The sequence below is a fragment of the Hibiscus syriacus genome, unplaced genomic scaffold (assembly GCF_006381635.1).
Source record: "Hibiscus syriacus cultivar Baekdansim isolate YM2019G1 unplaced genomic scaffold, ASM638163v2 tig00110338_pilon, whole genome shotgun sequence".
Classification (NCBI taxonomy): domain Eukaryota; kingdom Viridiplantae; phylum Streptophyta; class Magnoliopsida; order Malvales; family Malvaceae; genus Hibiscus; species Hibiscus syriacus.
In genome coordinates, this window is record NW_024062691.1 from 905929 (window position 1) to 921946 (window position 16018).

General features: G+C 31.0%; 3 protein-coding genes across 7 annotated transcripts; 1 reads left to right on the forward strand and 2 right to left on the reverse strand.

Annotated features, from left to right (window-relative positions):
• The first annotated feature begins 4552 nt into the window (after window positions 1–4552).
• LOC120120321 (nicotinamidase 1-like) lies at window positions 4553–6297 on the forward strand. The gene is made up of 5 exons (XM_039139973.1): window positions 4553–4722; window positions 4814–4997; window positions 5515–5633; window positions 5735–5904; window positions 6044–6297. Exons 1-5 carry the CDS (start codon window positions 4558–4560, stop codon window positions 6060–6062), a joined length of 657 nt encoding a protein of 218 aa, XP_038995904.1. The 5' UTR covers window positions 4553–4557; the 3' UTR covers window positions 6063–6297.
• A 16-nt stretch (window positions 6298–6313) lies between these two features.
• Window positions 6314–8415, reverse strand: LOC120120322 (magnesium-dependent phosphatase 1-like). The gene is made up of 4 exons (XM_039139974.1): window positions 8303–8415; window positions 7317–7488; window positions 6931–7047; window positions 6314–6548 (listed from the first exon to the last, which is right to left on the reverse strand). Exons 1-4 carry the CDS (start codon window positions 8410–8412, stop codon window positions 6426–6428), a joined length of 522 nt encoding a protein of 173 aa, XP_038995905.1. The 5' UTR covers window positions 8413–8415; the 3' UTR covers window positions 6314–6425.
• A 2178-nt stretch (window positions 8416–10593) lies between these two features.
• On the reverse strand, window positions 10594–15270 carry LOC120120372 (MADS-box protein JOINTLESS-like). Of its 5 annotated transcripts, none has more exons than XM_039140037.1 (9): window positions 15090–15270; window positions 14958–14997; window positions 14485–14690; window positions 13310–13391; window positions 11978–12039; window positions 11808–11895; window positions 11636–11725; window positions 10935–11074; window positions 10594–10830 (listed from the first exon to the last, which is right to left on the reverse strand). In XM_039140037.1, exons 3-9 carry the CDS (start codon window positions 14664–14666, stop codon window positions 10812–10814), a joined length of 663 nt encoding a protein of 220 aa, XP_038995968.1. In that variant the 5' UTR covers window positions 14667–14690; window positions 14958–14997; window positions 15090–15270; the 3' UTR covers window positions 10594–10811. The 5 variants fall into 5 exon arrangements, with proteins under 5 accessions (XP_038995968.1, XP_038995967.1, XP_038995965.1 ...); XM_039140036.1 differs by having other exon boundaries at window positions 11636–11674; window positions 14919–14997; XM_039140034.1 differs by having other exon boundaries at window positions 14919–14997.
• Window positions 15271–16018: the final 748 nt, after the last annotated feature.

Here is a 16018-nt window from a genome sequence, read left to right on the forward strand (position 1 = left end):
TCTGATCAATTTTGTAAACTCATATTTTGCATTTATGTAAACTATCAAAACTTTTATGTAAATACGAATGTGAAATGTTTATCTTATTTAAGTTAAGGTTGATATTTTTATCTTGACCAAAAATTTAAAATTTTTCTTATATGTTAATTACATATGTTTTGAAAAGTCAATGTGACACCTCGGATTCGTATCTGAGTTGGGTATGAGTTAGGGGTGTTACAGACATGTTATGATATTTACTAGACTTGACATTTACATGACTTATATATTACCATTGATGAAATTGTAAGATTTTAATAAAATTGAGTATATGATAAATCAAACTAATTAATATGATTAATTTTTAAATGTTATAATAAAATATTAATTATGATAATTAATTTAATAAATAGATTTATTATATTAATTATGATTCTTATGTTATAAATTTTCAATATAATCATTAATTTTATTTTATCAAGTAATTTATGTATTGAACATTATTAATTAAATTAATTATAATGATTACAAGTTAGAATAATTTATTGGCATCAAACATGGTTAATCAAATTATTTTAAATGTAAATTATATAGTTTAATTTATGTAAAGAAAATTTATCTAACAATTATAACATATATAAAACATAATATAAAAGATGAATTTAATTGGTATTGATAATGTAAATAACATTTGACATAAAATTTGAATAACATATGATTTATTACAATTGAATACAATAAAATGAACAAAAACAAAGTGTTTTTTAAGCTCTCAGATCTTATAAAAAAAGTTTTATAAGGCTAAAAGTCTAACTTTTCTACAAGAAATTTCTTCATCGAATTTTTGTATCTGTCATCAACCATTTTTATCTGGGTGGTGACATGTGGCGTTTTCATATTATAATATAGTAATATAATAAATGTGTGGGCATGTGTATAATATATAGTATGTATATAGTATATAGTTGGCATATTAGATATATCATATATTATATAGTGTATATTTGCTAGGTGATTGCATATTAAATCATAATTAGCATGTTATATAGTATATATTAAATAATAGTTGCATTGCATATCATATAGTTTCATATCAAATAATTGCATATTATATTTGATATTAAATAATTAGTATATTACATAGTTTATATTATATAGTTAGTATATACTATATAGTTTGCATGTTAGAATAAATAGTCCATATTAGTATAGCTCATTTTAAATAATAAAAACCCAAAATAATAGTCAATTTTATTAGATAATAGTTCATTTACATAGTTTTTCCAAAGGCTCAAATAAATAGCCCAAATTGTTACAAATATATTCATAAATGAATATATAAAAATATAAAAAAATAAAAATCCTAAATTGCTTGATCCTTAGCCGCTGATTTTGGGTTTTTATTTGGGGGGGATTTTGTTGCTTTGAATTTTTTTTGGGGGGGGGGATTTTGTTGCTTTGAAAAGTCAAAGATGAAACATTTATGGTGGTGTGGCTTTTTAGGTGATGACATCACCAATAATTGTGAAAAAATACAAATTAATCTCTACCCTTGATTAACTTTTATCCAAGGGTCACTATTGCTTCAATCCATGTGAAAGAAACAAAAATTCATGTGAGCCCTTGGATGAGAAGCTAGATCCAATGGCTCACATTAAGCCACATCATACATCCAAGTAAAAATTCAAGAACTAATCTTAACCATTGGATCAAGATTGGATCCAATGGCTAAGATTTCATCATCCAAATGAGGTGCACTCCCCATCGGTGCATCCCAACTAGTCGAAGACCTCGTCGGCGCATCACCGGAGTGTGGTTCACATGCGCCGTTACCGTCATCTTCCTCGTCGAGGCGCCGCCGCACCGCTACCGTTCTGCCTTAGTCGTCGGTCATGTTTCGAGCGTGTAAAAAAAATTAGATCTCAAATATATAGTATTCATTAGGGGTGTAAACGAGTCGAGTCGAGCTCGAGTATTGCTGAGCTCGACTCGACTCGAAAACTTTGAAATGGAGCTCGACTCGACTCGAAAACTCGCGAGCTTAAAATTTTTAAGCTCAACTCGAACTCGAAATCCTGAACTAAAGCTCGTGAGCAGCTCTAAAAAGCTCGAAATGAAAAAAAAATCTTAAACTTAACTAGATTGAAGCCTCAAACTCAAACTCGAACCTGAACCTTAAATACATTAAAGCCTTACTGTATTTTTTAAAAAAAAATCAATACATAAATGTTAATATTATTAATAATTTATTTTTTAAAAAATAAAATCTTAATATATTATATTTTTCGAGCTGCTCACGAGTTTTTCGAGTCGAGTATCAAGTAGCTCATTTTGGCTCGTTAAGAATTCGAGTCGAGCTCGAGTCGAGTCCATTCGATCCAAGTATTTATCGAGCCTTGGCCGAGTCGATCTCGAGTAGCTCGCGATCAGTCTTGTCTCATTTACAGCCCTAATATTCATACATATAATATATACTTTTAATTTATATAATATAAATTATATAAGTATAAACTATAGTATATAATATATAAATATCAACTATAGTATATAGTTTATCTATAAACTAACTATAATATATATATATATATATATATACAGTTTTTATATATAGTTCATACGTAAACTATATAGTATATATAATTTATATACATAATATATAGTATACAAATATCAACTATAGTATATAGTATATAATTTATCAACTATAATATATAGTTTTTATATAATTTATACTATATAAATAGTTTATTTAGTTCATTAATAAATTATATATATAGTTCATAAGTAAACTATATATGTTATATAGTATATAAATATCAACTATAGTATATAGTTTATATATATATATATAGTTTTTATATATAATTCATATGTAAACTATATAGTATATATAATTTATATATGTAGTATATACTATATAAATAGTTTATTAATTAATGTATTTAACTATATAGTATGTACTTTAAATTTATATAGTATAAATTATATAAGTATAAACTATATTATATAATATATAATATATAAATATCAACTATAGTATATAGTATAAATATAAACTATAGTTTATATATATATATATATATATATATATATATATATATATATATATATATTATAGTATATAAATAGTTTATATAGTTCATATGTAAACTTTATAGTATATAATTTATATATGTAATATATACTATATAATTAGTTTATATATACTATATAGTTTATATATAGTTTATTAATATAATTATATAAACTATATATATATATATTACATAGTTTATATATATATATATTACATAGTTTATATATGGTATATAAAACTATAAATATAAACAATATAGTTTATATATATTATATTAATATATATATATATATATATATATATATATATATATATATATTATAATTGTTTTAATTTTTTCTTAACTTTTGAGATGAATACAATTTATTATATTTTTCAAATTTGTTTCACATTTTACAATTATTTTGATTTCATTCTTTTGTGTTTTTTATTTTATTTAAATTTTAATTCGTTCATTTTCATATTTATTCAATTTAGTCATTAAATTTATAGTTGCATATGAATTTGGCGCATTCTTATTTCTTATTTCTTATTTATATTTTTGTAATTAGTCCATGACCTTTTAAATGGGTATAATTTAGTCCTTTTCTATATTAATTTCAACCCACATTTTAAAATTATTTCGATTTGGCCCCTCATCAATGTGTGTTGTTTAATTTATTTAAATTTTTATTTGTAATTTCAATTTAGTCCTTACTTTTATATTTTTCATAAAATTGATCCATGATTATTTATATTCTTAGTAATTTACTCTAAATCATATACAATTACCAATTACAATTCAACGTTCACGAAAGACGAAAATAATTAATACAAAAATAAAAATTGATCTGATTTGAACTCAATCCATATATGATAAAGATTCGACCTGAATTTTATCTGCTAATGATGTGATCCGATCTGAACGAGATATGCATGAAGTCAATCCAACCTGAATTAAACTGGTCTTTAACTAATCTGGACCTGAATTGTTTTAACCTGAACTGATATCGATCCGAACTGAAAGTAACCCGACCTGATTTGACCTCCACCTGATCCGAGTCGAAGCATCAAATTGACATGACTTGACCTGTATCCAATTTTACCCTACCTTCCGACTGAAACCTGAACGATTACTCAATTTTGCATCTCTAGTAGCAATAACTTTTACAAAATTCATCATTTATTTAAGTGAAATTGGGATTAAATTCCCATTTTGAAAAGTTTCACCGGCTGTTGATTTTTAGAAGAGTTATCATAAATTGCGATTAAAATATAATCCAAATGGACGTTGTCGTGGACAAAATAAAGCCAACAGGTTAACGATGACCTGAATATTCAACGCAAGTACGTCACTAAAAAATGCCATTTTCAAAGTGAAGCTTGAAAGTCATTTTGGATGGATCAGCACGTCTCATCCTTTGATTACGATCCCAAATGCATCAATAATTGAGATATTTCAAGCCCTTTAAATATCAACATTCTCTTCTCGGAAAATTCAGTACTATATCTGAAGTTGGTGTATGAAGAAGGCGCTGCTTCTGAAAATGGTGTCGCAAACAATTGAGCTTTTGAAGAACGAGTTGCCTCTGGAGCAGGAATTTGTGGTTTTGCCTGAAGATGTTGTCACTGGTCTTGTGCTTGTCGACATTATCAATGGATTCTGCACTGTCGGTGCTGGAAACCTGGTAAACCTGTCCCTTAAACTATACTTTTTTAGGTTAAAATACTCGATCCCAAATTTCGGCAACTTTATGGCACTAATATTTAGTATTTTAGGCCCCAAGAGAACACAACATACAAATTTCGAGGATTATCAACGAATCAGCAAGACTGGCAAGACTTTTCTGCGACAAGAAATTGCCTGTTATGGCGTTTGTCGATTCTCATCATCCTGACAAGCCCGAGGATCCTTATCCTCCTCGCTGTATTGCGGGCACCGATGAATCAAATTTGGTTCCAGGTACATACATGTAAGACTGTAAATGGATGAGACAAGATTAAGATCCATTCGATCAATATTCGTTTAACATTCGAATTGAATGAACTCGACTCAAGTTCTTAACAAATCGAAATAAACTATTTGATACTCAACTCAAAAAATTCATGAGCAACTTGAAAAAAATAATATATAAAATTTTTAAATCTTTATATTAAATTATTAATAATATTAATAGTTAAATATAATATAAAATTTTCATGTACTTAAGGTTTAAATTCGATCTTAAGTTTGAAAATATTTCAAGTTCGAGTTGAATTTCAATTTTTTATTTGAGTCAAGTTTAAAAAAAATTCGAGTCCAGTTAGGCTTCAACTTTTTTATTTCGAGTTCGAGTTAAATCAAGCTCAAGTTTTAAACTTTTTAAATTGAGACAAACTTCCTGCATACATACATATGTTTACTTCTCCCTTTTAAATTTATGTGATGAATTTCTAAATCAAAAACTTATGAAAAAAAATGGCAGCTTTGCGATAGATAGAAAACGAAACAAACGATACAATCAGGCGGAAATATTGCTACGATGGATATTTGGGTGCCATGGAAGTAGATGGTTCAAATGTTTTCGTGGATTGGGTGAAGAACAATCAGATCGAAGCTGTAAGAACTCGTTACAGAAAAAAATACCAGGGTTTTGAATTGCACCCATGTTTTCAGCTGTGATTAGTTATTTAAACCATGATTTTGATGGTCACACACAGATACTGGTAGTTCGGGTGTGCTGGATTTCGTGTGTTCAACATTATCGGCAAGGAATCGAGGATTTCTGGCTCCTCTCAAGGATGTTATCCTGTATTCACGTGCTTGCGCAACCTTTGACGTTCCCCTTCAGGTTGCCAGAAACACCAAAGGAGTTTTGCCTCACCCTCAGGGAACATTCATATTCTTGAGATTTTTAGTTTGGTGAAAGCTTTAGATAGAAACTGGAGAGGGGGCCACATTTATCCTGACTAGAAATGAATCGATGTAAACTGAAAATCACTCAAGTGATGCTGTTTTCGTTGTTGCAGGAATTCATGCATCATGTAGGGCTTTACATGGCAAAAGAGAGGGGAGCCAAGATAGCAAATGAAGTCTCATTTGGAGCTCCAAAATAGTCCCATAAGATGGTTAGAGGTTGGGGATATATGCGCCTAAGTATAAGATCAAGTAATGTATAACTATGAAGTTCAACATTTACTAATAGCATGTATTTGTATATGCCCTGTTTCGACAGCAAGAGCAAGGGGACTAATGGCAGCAATATAACCTTTGTTCCAACTTATCTAAACTAGAATTCACAAATGCCATATAACCTTGTTGAATTTCTAAAACCAAGGAATAGCATGGAAGAAAACTCATTTTCAGTTCTTCTCAGACGAAGTTCTGGTTTTGAGAGTAGTTTTTTGTACCTTATTTTCGCTTTTTCTTCTCTGATGCATTTTGATTTTCAGCAAATTTTGTCAGCCCTCGTCTCAATGCTCCCAGACTAACCCCATTATCAACACATATGCTCGTCACTCCCATCTTTGAAACCTGGCATTATCATTACAGATTCTAGTAAATGAATAATAATATAGTTCAAGCAGCATTCCCTCAATATCCATAATCTATGTAACTCGGACTCAAAAGTGAGCATGGGATAAGTATGTGCCTTAACACCGATATGCTTTACATATAACTGGAGGATCTTCCCACATACTCCTTTCCTATTATGCTTCAAACACAAATGCGTGATAGAAAAAATGAAGAGTTCGAGTAACATAAAACATGATAAAGAAATGGTAGAGAAGGTTCTTACAACCACAATGCATAATGGTAAAGATCCAAATACCCAATACCATGAAATACCAAACAATAGACCAAGCCAAATTAAAAATAGGAGGCAACAAGAGATTGTAGGAAAAACCATTCTTACAGCTTGTATGTTCCTATCCTCATCATCGAAAAAGAGCATTGAGTTGAAGGGGATCCCAGTCTTTGAGTGAATTTTCTGGAAATGATCTGTCTTGTTCTTCCAGCTGGAAAAAATTTCCTGAATGATTGAATATATGTGGAATGATTAACCTTCAATTACTATGAAAGATCTGTCTTTTCTATTAGAAATGTGTTGACAAACAAACATCAAACCAAGTGACCAATAAACAGCAAAAGACCAACTTTGCATATGAACAACTTGTTCTAAACAAGCTCTAATATTGACCAAGAAAGCCATCCATGAATGATTCAGCAGCTGAGATCGAATGATTACAACTGCTAATATAGACCAAGAAAGGCAACCATGAATGGTTCTAACAGGCTCACCTTCGTAACAAACATAGAATTGATGCTCAATTTGGTAAGAAACGAATTTGCTATATCGGGGGTTGGAGATCTAGAAGCAATGGCTAACTTAATCCCCTTGTCCTTGAGTGCAGATAATATGCCTTTAGCATGGGGGTACAAAGATGGCATTTCACGTTTGGAGCGACACTCACTGAAAATTAACCACATGAACATACACTATTAGCAGAAAAATATGGCAAGCCAAACTAGTACAACAACAAAGACAACATAAAATTGTCATTTCATTTCATGTATGGGATGGGAAACACAGAGCAAGTGCGCGTGCACATAAGCTAAGGTCACAGCCAAAGGCAGTCACATGTTATTTATACAACTAAGATGAAACAAACGAATATAAGGATGCATGATTTTATGTTAAGGGTAAACTTATAAAATTTATGGGGTTGAAAACAGATTATTAATAGGAAATATTTGAAATATATGAAATTTTGAAACAGATTATTAATAGGAAATATTTGAAATATATGAAATTTTGAAAATTTCAGGGGTCAACCGTCAGGACAGACGCTGGGGTCGAACTTCTAAAATCTAATGTTGAAAATAGATTATCAATAAAAAATATTTAAAATATATGATTTGAAATTTTCAAGTCCGTTCGCTCCCCTCAACCCATCCCTAGCTACCGTCCACCTCGGTTCATCACTGGATGAATACCTAAGTTAATTTCGATGGTCTAAGCATCAGTAATTCGTGATAAATCATAGAGACTGGTGAAATGAATCATTGAAAGCAGAATCGTGAAAATTAATCCTGTTTCACTAAAAAAAGCAGATAGAATTTAATAATCAGCTCAACAAGTATAACCATTGTCCATTGTTAACCCCAGATATATATACAAAGCTAAGATCAAATCACTGAAATGAAAAGAATAAAGACAAATATTTTGAGGGTATTCTCATTTGGAAACACAAACTATATAAAGAAAAAAAGAAAAGAAAAGAAACCAGTAGAAAGGCCAGAGAGTGTAATCAAGATCGAAAACGACCAAACGGGGAAGAAGTTGGAAGATCCCAATAAGCCGCATGGCTTCTTCTTTCACCTTCTCTTCTCCCATTCTCTATCTATCCCACTGTCCCAATCTCTGGATATTGAGGGTCGAGTGGTGGTAGACGGTTCAGCATAAAACTAATCTTTCTTTTTGCTTATTATTTTATCCTAGGTTAAAACACACTTTGAGTCCTTGTATTTTTGTACATTTAAAATTTAATCCTCATACTTTTATTTTGTGAAGTTTAATCTTCCACTTTTTAGATTTAAAAGTTTAATTATTAATAACGCTATTTTTATGTTAAATTTGTTGATATAACATTTCAATTTTTTTTTAAAAAAAATACTAACTTTAATGTCATGCAACTCTTTACATAAGCATGAAAGGTTATGCACTTTGAGTGAAGTTATAAGAAATTTAGATCAATGCTGACTTATGCAATTGCTACACTCTGCCGGATGGAATTATAGATAATAGTGTGTTTACGATGAGATTGTATTGGTGGTCGAGGAAAGCGGATGAACGGGGCTGGTCCTATGTTGCATGGAACAAGGTTTGTAAGTAAAAAAGAGATGGAGGACTTGGATTTAGAGACCTAAAATTGTTTAATGCTGCTTTGTTGGGTAAGCAAGCATGAAGGTTTCTTCATGAAAAAAAAATCTGTGTTACAAAGTGTTATAGGCCAAATATTTTCCAAGGTGTGATGTCATGGATGCGAAACAAGGAGAGAGGTCGTTTTTTAAGGAAAGTTATTTTTGGAGAATAGGTGTAGAGAATAAAGTTTGCATGCATGCAGGGAGGCGGGGTATTCTGCAAAAGTGACGCTGTAAACAAGTTATGTTGATAGCCAGGAAATTTCAGATCCTGATGGTTTATTTTTTATGTTCTTGGTTGTATTGATGTAATTTTTGATGCTATTAATAGTTGAGCGATTCAGTTTATCTTAGAAAAAAGATCCACGTCGACTAATGACTCTCAATCTAGGGGGTGTAAATGAACATCACTTTCTATGAACTATTCGTGATAATTCGTTCGTAAAACGTTCGTTTAATAAGTTAAATAAACGAGTATAAATAAAACTTTTATGTTTATTTAGTAAATGAACTAACAAAAACGAAGGTGTGTTCGGTTCGTTTATGTTTACGAACAAACTCGTCTGAAAGCTCGTTTACTGACTTCTTTATAAGCTCGTTTACCCATTTCTCCTTTTTTTTTTCTTTTTTACATTTTAAATATCGGTGAAGATATGGACTAAATTGAACACAATATGAACTTTGGAGTTCAAACTACGAAGCCTAAGGAGCTAAAGGAATAACATTGTAATTTCACCAATTTTGAGCATATGAACGATAATGTTCACGAACGTTAAACGAATATGTTTACCTACAATAAATAAACAAACACAAACACCCTAAAAAATAAATAAACAAACATCAACACGATATTAAAAATTAAACAAATACGAATCGAACATGAACACCTTAAAAAATAAACAAATAAATACAAATACAATCTTATTCGTTCAAACTCAATTCATTTACACCTCTACTACCATTTATATTAAAATGATAAATCATAAATTATCGATGAAATCTTTCTATTTTCCATCGTCTAAATCACCATGAGTTGCCATCCCATGTGTTGTTAATCAAGAATACCTATAGACGAAACCATACTTAAAATGCAATTTTTTTAATATTAAATAACTTTTTTTCTTCTAAAAGTACATAATCCTACTTTATGTATAGCGACGTACTCCAGATTTTATATTATGTGTATAAAATTCTAGAGAAAAGAATTTATAAAATTTTAGGAATTAATAATATATTATATATCAATAAAAAAATATAAAATATAAAAAAATTAAAAAAATTAAGAAACGACAGCCCTCATCCGTTTCTTCAATCTATCCTTATTATTCCTTACCTACTAGGACTAAAAAAATGTACAAACCGTAAATAGTTAATCTCATGTTCCACTAATGCTTAATTAAGTGTTGTTTTAAATAAACAAAAAAATGTACAATTCGATAAATCATTTTAGATGACCCACCCTTATTCTAAAAAAATTGCTATAATAATAAAATTTAAGAAAAATATCATTGGTTATCACGTAAACTGAATGATTTTTTTATTCATTTGGATAATTATAAAGTAATATTTGTTTAAAGATAACTTTCAATCTTTTGACATTGAACGCTTGTACCCTTGATATTCTTGGTAGTCAAACTCGAAACCTCAAGGAATAACAACAATTATTTTTATCACCGAATAGTATTGGATATCCCATTTTCACTATCTTCCCTAAGCATCAATAACAATTGGTTATCTCGAGCCTATTGATACACAAGTACATTAAAATAAACAATTCAGGTTCTATATTTACTTGGATAAAATGGCCTTTAAAGATGAGATAATATGCATGAAGATGATCATTTCTTCACAACATCCCCTCTAATGTTTCTATCAGTTAGGGTAAGGCAACCTGCGAAAAGGCAATAGATGATACACTCAGGTCGGATTATACCATATACAGAAACATATATTAGCAATATAGTATAAATAACCTACTTTTTTAAGACTACATACCCCAGTGCGAGAGAAATGTCAGAGCTATTATTGTAACCATGAGGCCGAGGGTCTCTAGATGTGTGAACATGGGCAACTGGCTCTGATGGCTGGCCTTGATGACCTACAAATTCTTGGACTGCATGAGGTAAACTCTCCACCTAGCATATTGAACTTGGTTGTAAAATACAATATTGAAAGCTAGAGATGAGTCTGAAATATAATCTGTTAATAACTGAAAAACGAGTATGACCTTTTAAGTTGCATAGAGTAACATTTTAGGTTGAAACTGAAAATATTACGTTCTTCGTAACAAATCATGTAAATTGCATAACTATTTCGGTTGCAACCTAAAAAGTTACGGTCAAGATATTCTCGGTTATAACCGAAATTATTATCAATTATATAACTTTTTTATGTTGCATATGATAACATTTTAAGTTTTTTTTTCCTCATCAATGCATGATTTTTATTAAAGGAAAATGATCGAACAAGATCATCTTATGCCTCATTAAAAAAACTCCTCGAATTAGAAGGGAAAACGAGCACATAAAGATGATGAAGGTTACAAAAGAAACGCCTAAAAAGACATATACTAATAACACCCTTACTACAAATGCAAAACCCAGAGAAATTAACTTTAGATTAGACTACACCGCACAACAGAACTACACTGAAAGCCAGGGAAAAAAATCAAAATTTCAAAAATATTCAACACTCACTTGTTTCAATCTCTGGTTTTCTTCCTTGAGTTCTGCTCCCTTCAAATTCAACAACGATGAGTAGTAGGTTATTATCGCAGACAAAAAATTCTGAGAAAACAATAAAGTGGATCCTTTTGTCATTAAATTCTTTGAATGCAGAAGATTGTTATAAGTTATCTATTTATATCACCTTCCTCTTAAGGCCGGTTTTGAGTAATTTCTCTAGCTGTTTCAACTCTTCTAGGTTTAATCCTTGGAGTTCTTCTCCCCTCAGCTGTCTGTCAATGAATTAATGGCACAACATCATCATGATAAGTTCATATATCAGCAACAACAAAAGCAGTAAATATTTGGATTTACCTCAGTTCTCGGGTCTTTTCTGCAACTTCCTTGCTCAACATGTTGTGTGTGGTGCTTTCAAGCTAAAACAAACCAGAAGGGCAACTTGTTCGTTAAAATGGGTTCCGGTTACCGAGCAAATACGATAAAGGAATGTGGTACTAGATGTCACTATTTCATACAAGCAATAATAATATTTCACAGGAGGTTTAACGTTTAAATATGAACGTACGTGCTACTTTCACATACTTATCTAGATTCAAAGATTGCAGTTTATCGTGCCAAATCTTCCTTTGGATCATCCTAACGAGTGCAAAGCTGTTAGACTGACTTGATCTGTCCCAGGCATTTGTTTGAATAAAACAAGGTTATAATGAAAGATGTCTTCTCCAATAAGTATTCCATATCAGATGTTTCATCTGATACTACATCGAAGTAGAAAAAAACTGAAAATAACTCAAGAACATGACATATTTCTTTAATTTGTATCCCAATAAATGTAATGATGAGTTTTACTTGACGATCAGATGTATACGTATTATAAAATAATATTTATTCAAAATTCTTCTTAATTATTGATAATATATATATATATATATATATATATATATATATATATATATACCCTACAGACAATTGTCCTAACCCAAAATCTCTAACGAGAACAATATTCCCTTATATCGTTAAATTCACTTGAATTAGATGATTTTCTTTTAACTTTCCTCAAATAGCATCAAATCCTTCTCTATTTCTTTTAAAAATATAGTAAATCCATGTTCATTATCTAATATTATCATAACTTGTACTCTTTTTTTTAATAAATCATTAATATCATTGTAACGGAAAGTGTATTTCATTATTACCATTCAAAACCTATATGATTCTCATTCTCTACACCCCATTCGGAGACTTTTGAAACTTTTAGCATGGGATAAACTCTCTCAAACTCTTTTACACACAGTGACGTATTCAAAATACTTTTAAGAGTAGACATATATATATATATATAAATAAAAAAATTATGTGATATTAATACAAATAAAATTTCAAGTTGAAATTATCAATAAAATAAACAAATAATATAAAAAATTCAGATTTTAAAGTGAACACATATCCACCTTGAAGTCCACTTGCGTCCGCCACTCCTACAACCATTTATTTTAGTTCTCTCGAGCCTTATTCTCCACTCTACTAAACCTTGCTTACTATTAAAAGATGTATTATAATTTTATCTCTACTTTCTATGTACATTCCTTTTCATTTATTTGCAAAGGCTTGTCTCCTTCTCCAAGAAATCCTTCAAGATTTGTTATACAATCAATAAGAAAACAAAGAATTAAAAGCACCCGTAACCTGCAGCTCAAGATATGGAGTTGTAACCAATTTGTCAATCCTTTCCGGTAGCAAACCACGCCTTTCAATCACCTGCCTCGTACTAGACAAAAAAAATGCAATTATAATAAAGTAATGTTTAATCAGCTCTTATAGGCATCACTTCAGAACATCTTAATCTTTGATAACTAGGAAACATAAGCAGGCTGATTTAAGGAGAAATTTCTTGGTATTTTGCTTGCAAAAGTTTGAGATTCTTGCAATGTAATGATTATATTACATTTTAAACTTTAAAATAATTCTAATAAGTTTATCTCAATAAAACCCATTAAGTGACCTCATTGGTAAAATGAAAGATTATTCTCCTAGAGGTTTTAAGTTCGAACAGTTGCATCTACAAGATATGTGTGCATTGTCAGTAAGTTAATCTCGGATATCAATAGTAAAACGTGAATCGCAGAGAAAAAATGTTAAGACCACAGTATATAAGAGAAATTAATAACTTGTAAAGTGTAATTATAATTATTAAAGTACAAGGAATCCTACAATCATGAACTTGAGCAAAGGCACATCTTTGCAAAAGTAGAACTAGCCTTTGTATAAAAAGAAGAAGAAAACCGCCCTTGTCTTCCCATGTTTATTGCCCTATTCTCTTTTTTAAATTCTTTAACTTTTGTTTCTAGTAATCAGAGACACCCTTGCATTCGGGTTTTCATTTCTATTTAATGAAATCTTGTTTGTAACCCCATAATCATTGCTAAGAAGATTTTTATATGGTAAAGGATAAAATTATGGATGTATCTCCTACTCGATCAAAAGTTCTTGTAAAGGCATTGGGAAACTGAAAATACATGGAAAGCTTGAAACTAGGAACTAGAAATCAACGAGTTTGATGAAACAATCGCCTTCTTAGTTGCCAGGCTCTCAACCCTAAGACCCCACTCGGTTTCTGACATGAATTATTTAAACAAGTTTTTGTTTTTCTTAGTTGCCCGGCTCTCAACCCTAAAACCCCACTCAGTTTCTGACATGAATTATTTAAACAAGTTTTTGTCATTATGAAATTAGACGTTTATACAGTTCTCTTGATTCTGCAGGTCTTCTTTCAAACCGATTAACCTTTCTTACTTCCACAGTTCATCTTAAAACCAGAAGGGATAGAAGACATAAATATGGTACAAGAGGGAAGAGCTAACCTGGTGCTGGAGTATTCAAAGAGCTTTCCGGTGGCTGAAAACACCAGCAGAGCTGTCTCAGCATCGCACAGAGTGGAAAGTTTATGAGCTTTCTTGAAAAGCCCTCTTATCCTCTTCGAGAAAGTCACCTGCCTCGCCGCTGTGTTGTCGATCTTCTTGATCTCAATCTTTTGTCTCGTCATATCGTAAAATAGTTTATCTAAACCCTGAAAACAAATGAAAAACCCAAGTGTTCAAGTAAACAAGGACAGCAACAATAATTTCCATGGATATCAAAATCTGAACATGAAAAAAAAAGTTCCTTTACTAAGCTAAGATGCAGATAAACAAAATTGGGGTTTAGTCACAAGAAATCAAACCCAATATACATACAGATCTCAGATTCTCAGCTCAAACCAAAGGAAATACAAGAGAAAAGTAGTTCTTCCAAGTACCGAACATATGAACTGTGATAAAGAGATTAGCTGCATAACTGTTTTTTCGCTTTCCGAAGTAAGCCAGAAGAATCAAATACTACAAAAAAAATGACGCCGGAAAAGGAAAATGATATCAGGAAGGAACCATTGAAACAAACCCTAGTTGCAAAAGACAAGAAAAAGACTTACCAATCCTAGCTCATTTAGGATGGAAAATGGAAGAAAGTGGTGGGTTTTGATTGGTCGGAATTTATGTATTTTCTCGTATTAATTTGCTTTTCTGGGGTGCTGTGAGTGATGGTGGTGATACTTGAAAAAAAACAAAAAGAAAACCTAAAAAGCAACCAAATTATAGAAAGAAAAGAGAATGAAGGAGATAAGGGAAATATAGAAAGATTCCTTTTATGTCCCAGACAAGGAAGGGCTTGCCAAAACAAATAAATAAATATTTGTCATATTGTTTTCTGTTTGATTATTAGAACGAAAATAAATAAATTTTATGGGAATAGATAAAATAGTAGATGGGACTATATTTTTATTGTTTTATATATATATATCTTCTTCGGTCTAGAGCCCTAAAGGCTCTCTCTCAACGTCGTCGAACGGTGGCCATATACCTTCCAAACTCTCTTCTATCCCGACCGATGGAGACCCAAACACACCCCAACAGAATCGAGACCCCTAGTTTCCTCTTCTAAACCCTTCGACCGAAAGCCTTGGAAGGCCAACGTCGTCGGTCACTGCTCACAGTGGTCGGTTTGACTTCGACCACTTCCGAAAAATGCTAAAACGGTTCTATTCACCTCCCTAGGCCCATATCTAACCTTTAAACAACCAAGATCAAATCCCAAAATGAAAACTAAACCCTATAAACTACATGCAAGGTGCCCTCGATCAATATATATATATATATATATATATACACGTTGGAGTTTTGGTTTTCCGTACTGAAAGATCATTCGGGGGGAGAGCTGGGTAATTCCCAAAAAATTTTGAGACTCATTTGTGTTGCGGAAGACGGCTATCGGATAGAGCAAAATCGTAACTGATAATTTGAGAAAATAAAAATGAAGATAAAGAAGACACAAAATTTACGTGGAAAACCCCTAAATAATATA

Coding starts and splice junctions, on each gene's coding strand:
- LOC120120321 (XM_039139973.1), top strand. CDS start 4,558: ATGAAGAAGGCGCTGCTTCTGAAAATGGTGTCGCAAACAATTGAGCTT. Junction 4,723..4,813: donor CTGTCGGTGCTGGAAACCTG/GTAAACCTGTCC, acceptor TTAGTATTTTAG/GCCCCAAGAGAACACAACAT. Junction 4,998..5,514: donor TGAATCAAATTTGGTTCCAG/GTACATACATGT, acceptor TGCGATAGATAG/AAAACGAAACAAACGATACA.
- LOC120120322 (XM_039139974.1), bottom strand. CDS start 8,412: ATGGGAGAAGAGAAGGTGAAAGAAGAAGCCATGCGGCTTATTGGGATC. Junction 7,489..8,302: donor ACTCTCTGGCCTTTCTACTG/GTTTCTTTTCTT, acceptor GTTAATTTTCAG/TGAGTGTCGCTCCAAACGTG. Junction 7,048..7,316: donor ATTCTATGTTTGTTACGAAG/GTGAGCCTGTTA, acceptor TCAATCATTCAG/GAAATTTTTTCCAGCTGGAA.
- LOC120120372 (XM_039140034.1), bottom strand. CDS start 14,954: ATGCAGCTAATCTCTTTATCACAGTTCATATGTTCG. Junction 14,691..14,918: donor TATCACAGTTCATATGTTCG/GTACTTGGAAGA, acceptor ATTTGTTTTCAG/GGTTTAGATAAACTATTTTA. Junction 11,726..11,807: donor AAACCGGCCTTAAGAGGAAG/GTGATATAAATA, acceptor TTGTTTTCTCAG/AATTTTTTGTCTGCGATAAT.